We start from the raw sequence: 13206 nt of genomic DNA, 5'->3' as shown, positions 1-13206 counted from the left end.
GGGGGGGCTGGCTGGGTGGGTGGGAGGAGATCTCAACCCCCACCCTGTGACCCCATCCAAAGACCCACTGCCAGCTCTTCCCTGTCCCAAGTCCTCCTGCCCCCCCACCTCTGCCTTCCTGCAGTTCAGGGGGCTGGACTGACCCTTGTGCCCCAGGGTGGGTTTTTGGGTGACACCATCCCCATACCAACGTGTGGCTCCAGCACCTTCCTTGCTACCCCAGCTTTGCCACTTACTGTCCAGCCCTTCGTTTTGTCCTTGCTGGGAGGGAATAACCAGGGAAGGAGCAGGAGAACCTACTGCTTGATTTCTTGGTGCTTTCTCAGTCCCACCACCCAGGCCAGGTCCTTGGGCCGCTCCACTCTCTGGATTTCATTTTCTTGGTGAAGCTTGTCTGTGTGTGCCGCTTCTGGTGGGGAAAGCAGCTGTAAGCAGCTGGGTATCAAGGATGTTCCCCTTGCCCTGCACGCTCCTGCTGCAGCTGGCCTGCATGGGTCTTTGTGGTTTGGTGAAGGTAGGTGTACGTAGGAGAGGAGGGGGCTGAGGTGCAGGCAAACAGGTCGAGGGACATCTGGCGTGGAAGTGTCAATGTTAAGCCTTGGTCCTGAGTGTGGTTGCCCAGGGACTGATGCTGGTGCATGGGGGGCTGGTGCCATCAACGTTGCTGAAGGTGCCTTCGAGAGGAGCTCCCATCCTGCATCTCGCTTTGGTCAGCTAAGAGGGAGCTAAAGGAGGACCCTGTCCTTGCTGCCTGCTAGTGCCCAAGGGCAAGGGGAGTCAGATAGCTGTGTGGATTTGTGAGATCAGTCAGCATCCACACTTAGCCTTTGTGGGTGGAAAAATGTATTTTGGGGACCTTTTATTGGCAATTTGTCTTCACTACCTCAGGCAGTGGGGATTTCAGGTTTGAAGGACTCAGGAAGGTCAAAGCGGAGATACAAGTCCTGTCTGCAACCTACTGAGCATCCACTGAGTGAGGTCCTCTGCCTTTGCTTTGCAAGGCACAGCAGAAAATAAAGGTGGTTTTCTGGCCTTGACCTGTACTGTGGTTATTTTATGGGCCATTGCAGTGTGGCTTTGGACACTGGGAACAGTAAGTTTTCTTCCATGAAAACCCACGCTGTTTATATCCTTCCCTGAAATGTTCAAGGAGTGAAAACACATCCAGGAATAAATGCCTTTGTTGACTAAACTTGTGACAAACTCTGCTGGCAGTTCCACTTTATTTTGTATACCATCAGCAAAATTGTGTTTAATCTTGGACTGGTGCAGGAATAAAAGCACTCTGCAGGCGTATTTCCTGAGCTGCAGATTTTCATGTAGAGCTGCATTTGCATAGCAGGGCCAAATGACTGAAAATGCCATCCTCTAATGCACAGCGCTCTGCAGCTCTGGTTTTGATTAGCAGTCTTCAAAGGCTTTTAACAAGCCTTTCCCCAGCCCCTTGTTAGCACACACTGACTGCAATGCTCCATCTCGGTGATTATAAAACCTGCAAATGCAGTGAGGTAAACATTTGCAAATACTGATTGTTCAGGCAAAAAGGTTTCACAGCCTTTTTATGGTATTTGTCATTCCTGTTTCTTGCAGGAGCTGGGAACCATCAGAACTGAGTAGTGGACTTGCCTATTTCTAAAAATTCGCCTATCCCCTGTATGAATGAGAAGCAAATAATGGAAGGACAGAACAGAGCTATTTTCCCCATAAGTGCTGTTTTGACATGGAGGGAATATTTCAGATGCAGCCTGATGTTAGCAGAATTTATTTAGACACTTTTGAAAGATGTATACGAAGTCCTTATCTGCTCCATCTTCTTGTATCCAAGAGAGACCCTCAGTCCCCCTGAGCACACTTGGCTTTTCTCGAGATGACCTTAAAGTTGCACACACGTTGCTGTGTGCCAGGAAGACCTTTTGATGAGCAGATCCCTGGTACAAGAGCTTTGGGGAGTGGAGTCCTGCAACAGTAAATAATTATGCTGGCTGTACCAGAGGCCAGCCCTGAAGCCTGACTGCTGCTGCAGTGCCCGATCCCATCCTGATATTTAAGTGTTTAATTAAGAGCTTATATTCAAGCAGTGAAGTAATCTTCTGTTATCTCTAGTGCTGCAATCCCGTGATGCCGGCTCCTCTTCTGAAGGCCCAGTTCTCAATCTCTGCATAATTTTTTTTCTCTGGTTTTGCTCAGGGTGGGTGATGCAGAGGCGATGAGCTGCCAGCTGGCAGCCTGCATGGGATCCCAGCGCTGCTCGGGAGCAGCAGCCAGGTCAGGACGATGGGTGAAGGGAACCACCGTGCTCGGTGGGAGCTGCAGCAGCAGTGTCTCTGCACCAGGCCTGGGAGAACAGCTTGCAAAACCTATAAAGTTGTGATTATTTTTCTTTGTGCTCTCCGCTGGGCTCCGTGTGTGATGGTGGGGCAGGGCAGCAGCTCCGGCGCAGCACGGCGTGTCTGTGGTGAGCATTGCCCTCGCACAGGGGTTGCATTTGTCTCTGAGCAGGGAATGTGTTCCCTTGGCAAGGGTGTTGCTGGGGGGCTCCCATGGGCCGTGTGTCCTCCTGGGCTTGGCCCTGAGGGTGCCCCCAGGCTTGGCTGGCAAGTCCGACCTCCTGGTTTTTAGGAGCGTGGCATTTGCTGAGCGGGGAGTCTGGAGAGGGAGGGTACAGCTGGGCATGTTTGACATGGCGGTTTTGTTGTTAGCTCTGTCATTTTTAATAGAAATGGTTTGGAATCTCTTTGGGACCACCTAGAGTAGCTGTCCCCAAGGTTTGCAGTGCAGAGGCAGCGCGGACCAGCCTGGGGATGCCATCAGAGCACAGCTCCGGAGGGCAGTGAGACCCAAATGTGTCCCACAGCGGTGGATTTACTCGGTGCTGGCTGTGGGAAAACAAACCCTGCTGGGGTAAACTGGGCTTTCTGGCCGTGCCTACTGTGCCCTGCTGGTCTCTCCGTCATCACCACCCTTGGTGCTTTCCTGGCTGCCACTGCTGTCTGAGCTGGTGGCACACTGTGGCCAGTACAAGGCTGCTCCCTGCCCGCAGAGCTCGTTTGCCCTGTGCTGCAGCCCCCGAGCAGCAAACCCTGAGGCGTCGCAGGGGTCTGTGGCTGGGAAAGGAGGACACGTGGCTCTCCCCTCCGCCAGCCCGGCTCCTCCATCCCCTATGGCATCTTCAGTTACCCGGACTCTCCCAGATTCAAGCCAGCTCTTGGCTCAGGCCAGTTATCTCTTTCCGCTGCGCTGCAGTATTAACTTAGTATTTTCATTATTTCTACCATTTTAAATATGTATCTTTAAATGGCCGCGTACCTGTAGTTTAAATTTAGCCTCTAGAAGGGCACTGAGCCACACTGGGAACCTAATCCTGTGGTAAAGAAGTCTTGGGTCATTTAATTACCCTAATTTTTTAAAATAATGACTGTGGCCCTGCACTGCAGCTCAGACACCCTCCACCTGGTGCACCTCCACTCTGCCCAAGTGTCGATGCCAACATCTCCAGCCTTGTGTCCAGGCGCCTGCCTAAAAGCAGGCAGAGGCTTGGACTTTTCCCACAAGGCTGTGAATAGTGATGGAGAAGAATCTATGGGGGATGTGTTGGGCTATGAAAAAAATTACAGGAGGTGTAATGGGGTATGAATGACTGAGTGGTAGGTGTTAATGGCATGAGGCAAAGCATAAGAGCATTGTGTCCACAGTGTGGGGAAAAAAAAACCCTGAGCCAACCATGATGAATGGGGTTGGGACACAGTTCCTGGGCGTGTGCATAGGGGTCCCAGCAATGCTTTGACCTGGAGGCTGAAAACCTGGGAGAAAAAATAAAAGGGTCAAAATGTATAGTCTTGGCAAGAGTCCACATTTTAAGCAATTCTATGATTTTGGGGAGCTAACTCCAGACTTTTGAATACTAAAAGCTGGAAGTGCTGAGGTGATGTGGATGTATGGTATTAGCACTTGCTAAGGCTCAACTGGTTTGTCTGGTTTTTTGATATATTCTTATGAAATGCTTTCATCCCTGGCCTCCTGGTCCTTCATATAGATCTGTGTGTGGATACAGAGGGAGATAAAAAATACATATATATTACAAATGTACATGAAGACACAAACCCACATACACACCCATGTATATAAGTGGTGCTGGTGGCACAGGGCAAGCAGCGTATCTACATCTGTATCTCTAGATGCATATATATATACATGTTTGGGGAGCAGCAGTTGCTCTGCCCTGGAAACTACAGCTGTCACCCTTGTCCCCACCAGTGTGGCCAGGACAGAACTGCTGTGTGACAGTGGTGGCTTCGGCCCGTCCCCAAGGAGCGGGGGCCACGGCACAGATTTGTAGGCATGTGCCTAAAACTTTCCAAACCATTTGCTTTAAGGTCAGGAACTTCTTCCAGCAGTTATAGAAAATGATTGTCAAAGGGAGGGAGCACACTGGACCCAGCCACACCATGCCAATCGGATTTCAGAATTAAACTTGGATTTATAAATATTTCATTTAAATGTCATTTTCCCTGATGGCAATTGAAGCAGTTTGCAGGATCAGCTCAGGTGCCACTGAGCCCTGGATTCCTGGAGGGATCATCCCTCAGGAATGCAGGTCTCTGGCCAGAGGGACACGCCGCATGGGGCCACGGGTGACAAGGAGGAGGAGGAGGGAAAAAAGGGGGGATAAAGTGTCAGGGAGAGGCAAGTGGGAATTGTTCCCCGGAGAGGCAAGTGGTGAAGTGTGGGGGCTGAAATAAGAGAGGGAAAGACTTTGTACCCCCTTTTCTTTTGCTCTGGACATTTGCCCAGCAGTGTCGGTGAGTGCTGAGTGGGGACAGCTGGGAGCACCGTCACGTACTGGTGCCAGTGACCTGCTGCTTTTGCATATGTTTTTCTGACTGGGAGAGAAGTGAAGAGCTCAGAGCTAAATTTCTGCCTTCATCCCCTCAGGTTCATATGCTCGAGGATCAGTGAGCACTCCAGGTGCTCACCTGACCCAAATGTAGTTTGGAAAACAAAGCTCTGGGGCATCGGGCCAAGGGAGAGATGGGGGAATGGCATCAACACCATCGTAAGGGCTCGGAGCTGCCCGCTTTGCCAGTGCCGGTCCGTCCCGTCCTGTGCCATGGTCGGCAGCAGCAGCGTCATGCTACCTGGCTCCGGTGTCTGGCTGCAAGGCTGAACAGCCACCTTCACTCCAGATAAATGTTTGATCCATTGGTAGAAATAATGTTTGTTAGATTTCCTAACTTTATCCTGGAAAATCTGTGTCTGCTTTTCCAAATGTGATAGCAAAACAGTGCTTAGGGCAAGTGGCTTCTTTGCTGGGTACCTGCAGGGAGCTGGGCTGCTTCTGTAGAGCTCCAGGAACAAATTTGGTCATAAGACAATTTTTTTTAAATGCATGGTGCTGGGCCTATTAGTTTGCAATAGCCCCTGAGCTAGCAGCTGCAGTAATGCAACAGAAATTCACATTTTCTGCCGGTTCAGCATGAATACACAGAAAATTGCTTGACGGGACCTATCTTTCAGTGCCCTCAGTGAATTCTGCCCCTGGCAAGTGCCAGGATTTGGCACTTTGGCAAAAAAACACCCCATCCCCTGCCCTGCTGAGCTGGCACAAAAAGCAGAAACTTGTAGGGCTCGAAACAACTGCCTGCCTTTGGTGCCTGGGCAGCCATGGCCACTTGCTTTTCTCCTTTCCTAAGTGAATGACCTTCACCCTGAGCTTTTCTGCCACTGTCCTCTCAATGGGATTACAATAAATGGTCTGGAGCAACTGATGAAGCTGGGAAGACCCAGCTCCCTTCTCTTGCTGCAGGGCTGGTCTCTCTCTTCTGGGGCACATTGTTCCCCTCTCTTTGTCTTTCCTAAACTTGTTAGGTTGTGAGCTTTAATTTTTATCTTCTACATCTTTTCCTGTTTATGACATTTATAAGACAGGGAGAGCTCAACAATCTCCCGGTTGCTTGAGACACTTCTTCAGTCTCTGGCCTTTACCCCTGGCTCGCTATAGAACTCCCCTGGGGTTTATTATAAATATTAATGGCTTTAGTTTTATGAAGTCCCTAGGAGCTAAAGGGATATATTTCACTTTATGATGTGAGAGCTCATCACCAGCTTCCTCTGATGTTCCTGCCTCCATCCTGTTTCCCTGGGCATGGGGCAGCGGGTGGGTGCACGGCGAGGCTGGATGGAGCTTGGCATGTCTTCACCTGGGTGGCTGAGGAGGGCCACCTCCAGCCCCACTGCTCCCCCTCCATCCCTGCGTGGGGAGGGCAGCGCCGGCAGCAGGTCCCAGCCGAGGCACAAGGGGCCTGCCAGGGCTGCCTTGCTCCATCACTGCCCGTGGTAGCACCCAGGGTGGCGATGGGACGAGGGGACCTGCAGGCTCTGGTGTCCCCTCTGATGGTGGGAGGGATGTGCTGTGCTGTTTCCCCAGGCCAGGGATGCTTTTAGTGTCAAACCCTGTTCAATGGTGTATGCCTCAGTGGAACGGACAATCCTTGCTTTTCTCACTTAATGCTCAAGGTTCACTCTACGCTGAAAACCTCATGCAGAAATAATTTTGTATATTTCTAGTTCCTTATTAACTGGTCTCCGTCTAATGAAGCAGCTTTATGCACTGTGCAGTGTTGGCTTTCTCTTTCAGTTAATGTTATCTACAAACAATTAAAGGGCTTTTTTGAAGTCTGTCTGAGCCCCAGAGGCCTTGGCATGCCTCACATCTAGCTGCCTGAAGCTGTTTTCCACTAAACAGGACAGGAACTGTGACTGAGGAGTTGTTTTGCACCCATGACTGATGCCTGCTTGCAAGGATACGTATTTTATGCATGCAGAGGTGCCCAGTTGAGAAAGATCAGTGGAATAATGGGCTTGGGTAATCAAGCTGAGTTTGATATTAAATGCTTTATCTTCTCAAGCAAGCCAACAAAAAAATGTCTGTTCTGATGTCTGTCAGCCCCTTTTGGAGTCCAGGGAAGGAGGGAGAGGCAGAATGGCAGCAGAACCCCTGGCTTCATTTTTGTGAAGATTTCTATTTGTTTCTGCAGTTGAAGTGAAAATTGAAGTTGTGATACCTGAGAAGGAGAGAAGCAAGGAAGAGATGTCACCCAACGGGAAAGCCAGCCCCCTGATCTACAAAGTCAACGGGACTGCCCGGCATTATCACCTGGAGGAGCATCCCATTGCCAGCAACCCCTACCACAACCCAAAGGATGTGGTGGAGGCATCTGTGTGCCACGTGAAGGACCTGGAGAATGGACAGTAAGTGCCTAAAATTTTTGCAGGTAAAACTTGAGAAATCTTATAACCCAAACCAACCCCCCTGTCTTCTTCTTTAGAGTTTCTGGAAGTGATAATTTAACTTAGTAAAATAATATTTTTGATTTCATCTTAAAAAATTACATCACATACAAGTGACTACTGTTTTTTTTTCCCAGAAGGTCTGCTCTTCCCTGCAAGGTCCACCCTGGGACTTGTTTTAAAAAGCTGTGATGTTCTGTAGCAAAATTTCTCAACAGGATCTGCTCAGCTTATGTTAACAAATTTATAGCCTTAGTAGTTTCACAAAGCAGTGTGAGTAGCATGGGTGGAGCTGGTGGGGCAGATTGTGTGCTCCATCACTTCTGCAGTGCCTTGCTCTTCTGGCTGAGCTCATCTCTTTCAATTTGCAGTTTCATCAAAGATGCAGTTTTCCAAATCTTTTGCTAATAGCAACACACTTCAGCTGTGTACAGTTTCACTGACCTGATTTAAGATTTTTCTGAAGTACAAAAGGTGCCTGTCCTGGACACCATGCTTTACAGGCTGGTGTTTCTCTGCTAGGGTAGATAAGCCCTTTCTGCAGCATGTTCTGTTTGTGGCCAACATCTCAGCGGGCTCTGTCGTTCTGTGAAAGAAATTGTAGTTTGAAATAGCTTTTATTCTAGTGAGGGAATGATGTCAGGTGTGTGGGACACAGCAGGAGTCTAGCAGCTTTAAACTTTACTTTAAACTGAACTATTGCTTGTGATAATATTCTAAAGTACTTTGTGCTAAACTTAAGGGGCTTCATGGGCTTTAAATTCTTCTCATTAGGTAAGTTCATCCAGGAATAAACTGGTTTTTTCATTGTGGTGGGATTTTACTTATTAGGCTGTTCTACAGAGGGATGCACTGGACTCTGTTGGATTAAATCTTCACATGATGAGGTATGGCTGGCTCTGCAAGCTCTGCTGGAGCTCAGAGGGGTGCTGGAGGATCTGCAGGCACCTCCTCCAGCGAGAGGTGGGGGTGAGGAGTTGGGAGAGATGCACAGGACTGGAACGCAAGTGCAGTGGCTGCAGAGCTGCTTCTGGGCAGTGATGGGCCACCCACCACTGCCTGTGTAGGTGAGCAGGAACAGCCAGGCTGGGGACGAGGGGACCTGGGGCAGAGCACAGGCAGTGACCGGGATTGTCTTGAAGCTGGAGCGAAGGAAAACGGGGAGACTGTCCTGGGAAATACCGGTTGCACAAGGAGAGCTTTATTCCAGTGTCAAGACATAGCCTAATGGCTGAGCACCAAGGGTCCATGGAGGCAGCTTCTGCCAACTTCGTGCTTGGGGTGTTACTAAAAAATGCGTGCTCTGCTTTAGTGTCCCAGGGCAAGAACAACATTGGAAAAATAGGGCTGCAACAGATATGTTGGCTGGAAAACATGGAGTACTGTAGGTGAGACTGTGCCAGTCATGGGGAAGGTGAGGGGGGGGCGCCTGGCTGCAGGCGGCTGTAACGGGGAGCTCCTCAGCTAAAGCCAGGGCTAGAAACTAGCATCGGGCTGGAAGCTGGGCTCACACTTCAACCGTGTATGCATTCAGCTACTGAAACGCACTACCAGGCAGGGGGGTAGACTTGCTATCCCTGCACATTTTAAGTTGAGAATAGTTTTTTTTTTTTCTAGCTCAAAAGAGAAGTGCTGCAAGAAGGTCCCACAGCAACGGGCCAGACCAAAGGACTCTCTTCTTGCTCTGATACCCTGCGAGGTTTTCTGGGATGCTGCTCCCAAGGAGCGTGCTGGGAAGGGCTGTGCATGAGCACAGTGCGGGGCACTGACACAAGGGTCCGGGCACCTCTACCTTGTGTTAGTAAAGTCTGCAAGGACAGGCTATTCTTTCTGCTCATGCTTTCTATCTTTCTGGTACCAAGATGGTCTCAAGAGAGTCAGTAAAAGCTACTGGAGGATAAACTCTGCTGCTGTACCCAGCGAGCCTCCCATAAGGCTAACTGGGGGAGGTCAATGAGCTGCAGACAGAAAACAGTCCCCAGTGCTCCCTTGACTCTCGAGCAAAGGTCCTTTGCAGGCCAAAGCTGAGTTTTAGCTGGTGCTTCCCAAGTGGGGAGAGGAGTGGGGAAACAGGACAAATTCCCAACAGAATAAATAGCTCAGCAGGGAGCAGTAAATCATCCTCTTGCTCACTCTGGAGTGAGTGTGGGATCAGGAGCCTTGCAGGTGGCTGTGTGCTGCCTTGAAGACACCAGGTCCTGTTTTTGAGTCTCTCAGATCACGTAGTTCCTTGGTTAAGTTGTAAACTCTTTCGCATATCTTATCTTCCCATAGAGTTATGGTTATCATTTAACTGAAGGTTTTATCTGCACAGCTGAGGAATGCAGTAGGACTTGTACTGTTGTATTCTCCTTGTACTAATGGAAGGACGTCCAAGTGTCCAACATGGGGAGGGAGCAAAGCTGCAACACCCGGGAGCAGGGCTGCCAATTTACTGGGACAAAATGGCTCTCAAGGGCAGGCATGACGAGGTCTGCTGCTGTTTTTGCCTGAGATGGCAAGGAAATTGAGCATTTGTCTTTAATCTAGTGGGACAGTTGATGCAGGTGGAGCAGGCACCTGGACAAAGACTTGTCCAAGGTGGGTCTAAAGGTGTTACAAGAGTGCTGGTGGACTGAGCCCTGGTCTCATCTCCACGGCTGTGAAACAGAGTGGGACAAGTGTCTCTGTAGGTTGGGTGCAAGTGACGGGATAGAGCTGGGATGTTACCCAAAGAGAAAGAAACATGCAAAGTGAGTCCCATTCTTCTGAGATGCTAGGACCTATCATGCATGAACAGCATTGAGGGATCACACATGCCAGTAGCTTTCTTGAGCACATGGGGTTTGCTGGGTGCACAGTGGTGTATTTGGTACACCAAATGCAACGTGCCAGGCTTGCTGTAGAGAATGTCCACTTTGTGCAGTGGGAACAACCAGGATTTCCTGGTAAACATTGAGTTGTGCAGGGACAGTCTTTCTGGCTGGAAGAGGGGATGTTTCCAGGGAACAGCAGCTCTGCACTCTGTGCCCAGCTCCCTGCAAAATGAGGGCTCGCTCCTCATCTCTCTGCTTTCCTCTGTGGTGGGCTGGGAGGCTGTGCTGTGGGGAAGCAGCTGCTGATAATTGCATTGGGAAGAGGTTCAGTGCCTTCCACAGGGCCATGGATTGCACAGGTTGTGTCAGGGCTGTTGGGTGGAAAGGGAGCACCTGAGTGGTGAGAAGAGAAAGGGCACAGGACATATTGGGATGAAGACCTGGTGGAGACATAGTAAGAGAGCAGAGAGTAAAGCTCTGCTCAGTGCAGAGCAACATCAGTCTCACACAATGGAGCTTGGGCAGTGCCAGCTGTGGCTGGAAAGCTGCAGAAATCCTGTTGACAAAGATCTGGGCAGGATGAGGAGTGGGGGTCTCAGTGCTGGAGCCTCCTGTACCCAAGTCTTGCAGCCTCCTGGAAATGATGAATGGTTGAAAGACTCCTATTTCAGCAGATAGTTCAACTGCCCAGCATAATCACAGAATCATAGAATTGTCTAGGTTGGAAGGGGCCTTTAAGATCATCTAATCCAACCATCAACCTAACTCTAATAAAAAAAAACACCAACAAAAAACAAAAACACACCCACATCACTAAACCATGTCTCTAAGTACTATGTCAACCCGTCTTTTAAATACCTCCAGGGATAGTGCCTGAACCGCCTCCCTGGGCAGCCCATTCCAAGGCTTAATAACCCTTTCTGTGTAAAAATTGTTCCTAATATCCAATCTGAATGTCTCCTGGCCGTTTCCACTTATCCCGTCACCTGTGACTTGGGAGAAGAGACCAAACTCCCTGACTACAGCCTTCCTTCAGAGAGTTGTAGAGAGCGAGAAGGTCTCCCCTCAGCCTCCTTTTCTCCAGGATGAACACCCCCAGCTCCCTCAGCCTCTCCTCATAAAACTTATTCTCCAGACCCCTCACCATCTTTGTTGCCCTTCTCTGGACCCGCTCCAGCACCTCAATGTCTTTTTTGTAGTGAGGGGCCCAAAACTGGACACAGTACTCAAGGTGGGGCCTCACCAGTGCTGAGTACAGGGGGACGATCACCTCTCAGGTCCTACTCCCCACACTGTTCCTGACACAGGCCAGGATGCTGTTGGCCTTCTTGGCCACCTGGGCACACTGCTGGCTCATGTTCAGCTGACAGTTGGCCAACACCCCCAGGCCATTCTTCCCCAGGCCTGTAGCACTGCAGGGGGTTGGTGTGACCCAAGTGCAGGACCTGGCACTTGGCCTTGTTGAACCTCATCCCATTGGCCTCAGCCCATCCATCCAGCCTGTCTAGATCCCTCTGCAAAGCCTCTCTACCCTCCAGCAGGTTGACATTCCCACCCAGCTTGGTGTCATCTGTGAACTTACTGAGGGTACACTCTATCCCCTCATCCAGATCATTGAAGATGTTAAAGAGAACGGGTCCCAGTACCCAGCCCTGTGGGACACCACTCATGACTGGCCACCAACTGGATTTAACTCCATTCCCCACCACTCTCTGGGCCCAGTCTTCAGTCAGTTTTTAACCCAGTGGAGAGTCCTCCAATCCAAGCCATGGGCAGCCAGTTTCTCCAGGAGGATACTATGGGATGCAACTGCCTAAATGCAGCCCAGTTCAGTATATGGTCTGCAGGGCTTGGAAAATTGCAAATAAAATCACATGTTGCAGCTACTTTGCAAAACTCATGCTCGGCCAGCCTGAAGCACACCGAGCAACATGGCACGGCCAGCTGAGTGCCACTGGCCACTGGGGAGGAGATGCCAGTCCCTGGGGGACCAGCTGCTGTGGGCCAATGCACCACTGATGGGGGATGCTGCACCCAGGCTGTGGCTGATGCAGAGGTGGGCATCACTCAGCATGGCTCTGCTGAACCGGGGGTGCTGCCGGTCAGCTCTTGGACAAGCCAAGGGAGTTAGAAAGGGTTTTCTAAAATGCTGCTTTCCAGCACTAATGGCATCATTAATCACTCATCCAGCAGATGGGGATGCTCAGTTGCTCTTTCTGTCTTTGCAGATAAGATGCATGATGGGCAAAGAGATGCTTTTGGCCAGGGCAGGGGTGACTGGAGCCTCAGCCTGGCCCGGTCAAGGACCAGGTGGCTGCAGCTGGGGAGGTGTGACCCAGAGAGCTGAAAAATGGCAAAGCTTTGTGTATAAAGGATTCCTGCTCTGCTAATCACTCTTTTGTCCAGGGTACCACACCAGCAACTGCGGTCTTTCAAAGAGCACCTGAATCTCCCCAGAGAATGGCTTGAGGGTTGAGTTGGCTCCTGTGCAAACATGAGGCTGAGTCTAGCAGCAGGAGGGACCTTGGTGGCACAGAGCTGGGGCCACCAGCCCCGAGCAGGTGGGAAGGTCACTGTGTGAGCTTTGCTCTGTGAAAACAGCTGAGGGAAACAGCAAGGAGGTCACACATAGGTATCTGCTGTCCTGAGGGTTTTATCAGGCAAAGATGACCCATGTTGTTGACCCTGGGATGTAGCCAGGGCCAAAGCATGACCCCTTGGGGCGCAGTGAGGCAGACCCCAAGGCTGGAGTACACAAAGGGTCAGAATCACCTCTCCTGGTATTCGAGTCTCAGAAATGCTGTGTTTGCTGCTGGGGCCAGGAGGGGAGGTGATGTCGCAGTTGAACCAGTTTGGCTTCTTGCTCCCACTGCATGCTGAAAAGCTTTATTCTGAGTCCCTGGACTCAGGTGGAGACGACTAGCTGCTTCCTGAGCAGCTGGCGAGGTGCTTTAGGTCATCTCTTCGCACAGTGATGGATGAAGGAGCTGCCACACAATGCTTGGATGTGCCCCAGGCTAGGACCAGCAGAGCCACCTCCAAAGCCAGCTTGGTGACAGGAGTGACCCACATCTGTAAGTCACCTGGAGCTGGTGGTGAGCAAGCTGAAGGAGGGCGGAAGCCT

General features: G+C 50.6%; 1 protein-coding gene across 6 annotated transcripts in view; it reads left to right on the top strand.

Annotated features, from left to right (window-relative positions):
- Nucleotides 1-13206, top strand: part of AIFM3 (apoptosis inducing factor, mitochondria associated 3) — a 50662-nt gene that overhangs the window by 11081 nt on the left and 26375 nt on the right. For all 6 annotated transcript variants that reach the window (XM_014942526.1, XM_014942612.1, XM_014942772.1 and 3 more), the window contains exon 3: nt 7035-7248. In XM_014942526.1, coding sequence (XP_014798012.1) covers nt 7035-7248 — 214 coding nt within the window. The remainder of the gene's footprint in view (nt 1-7034; nt 7249-13206) is intronic.

This window comes from Calidris pugnax, unplaced genomic scaffold (genome assembly GCF_001431845.1).
Source record: "Calidris pugnax isolate Ruff unplaced genomic scaffold, ASM143184v1 scaffold7, whole genome shotgun sequence".
Classification (NCBI taxonomy): domain Eukaryota; kingdom Metazoa; phylum Chordata; class Aves; order Charadriiformes; family Scolopacidae; genus Calidris; species Calidris pugnax.
This window is presented reverse-complemented; position numbering and strand designations above follow the sequence as displayed.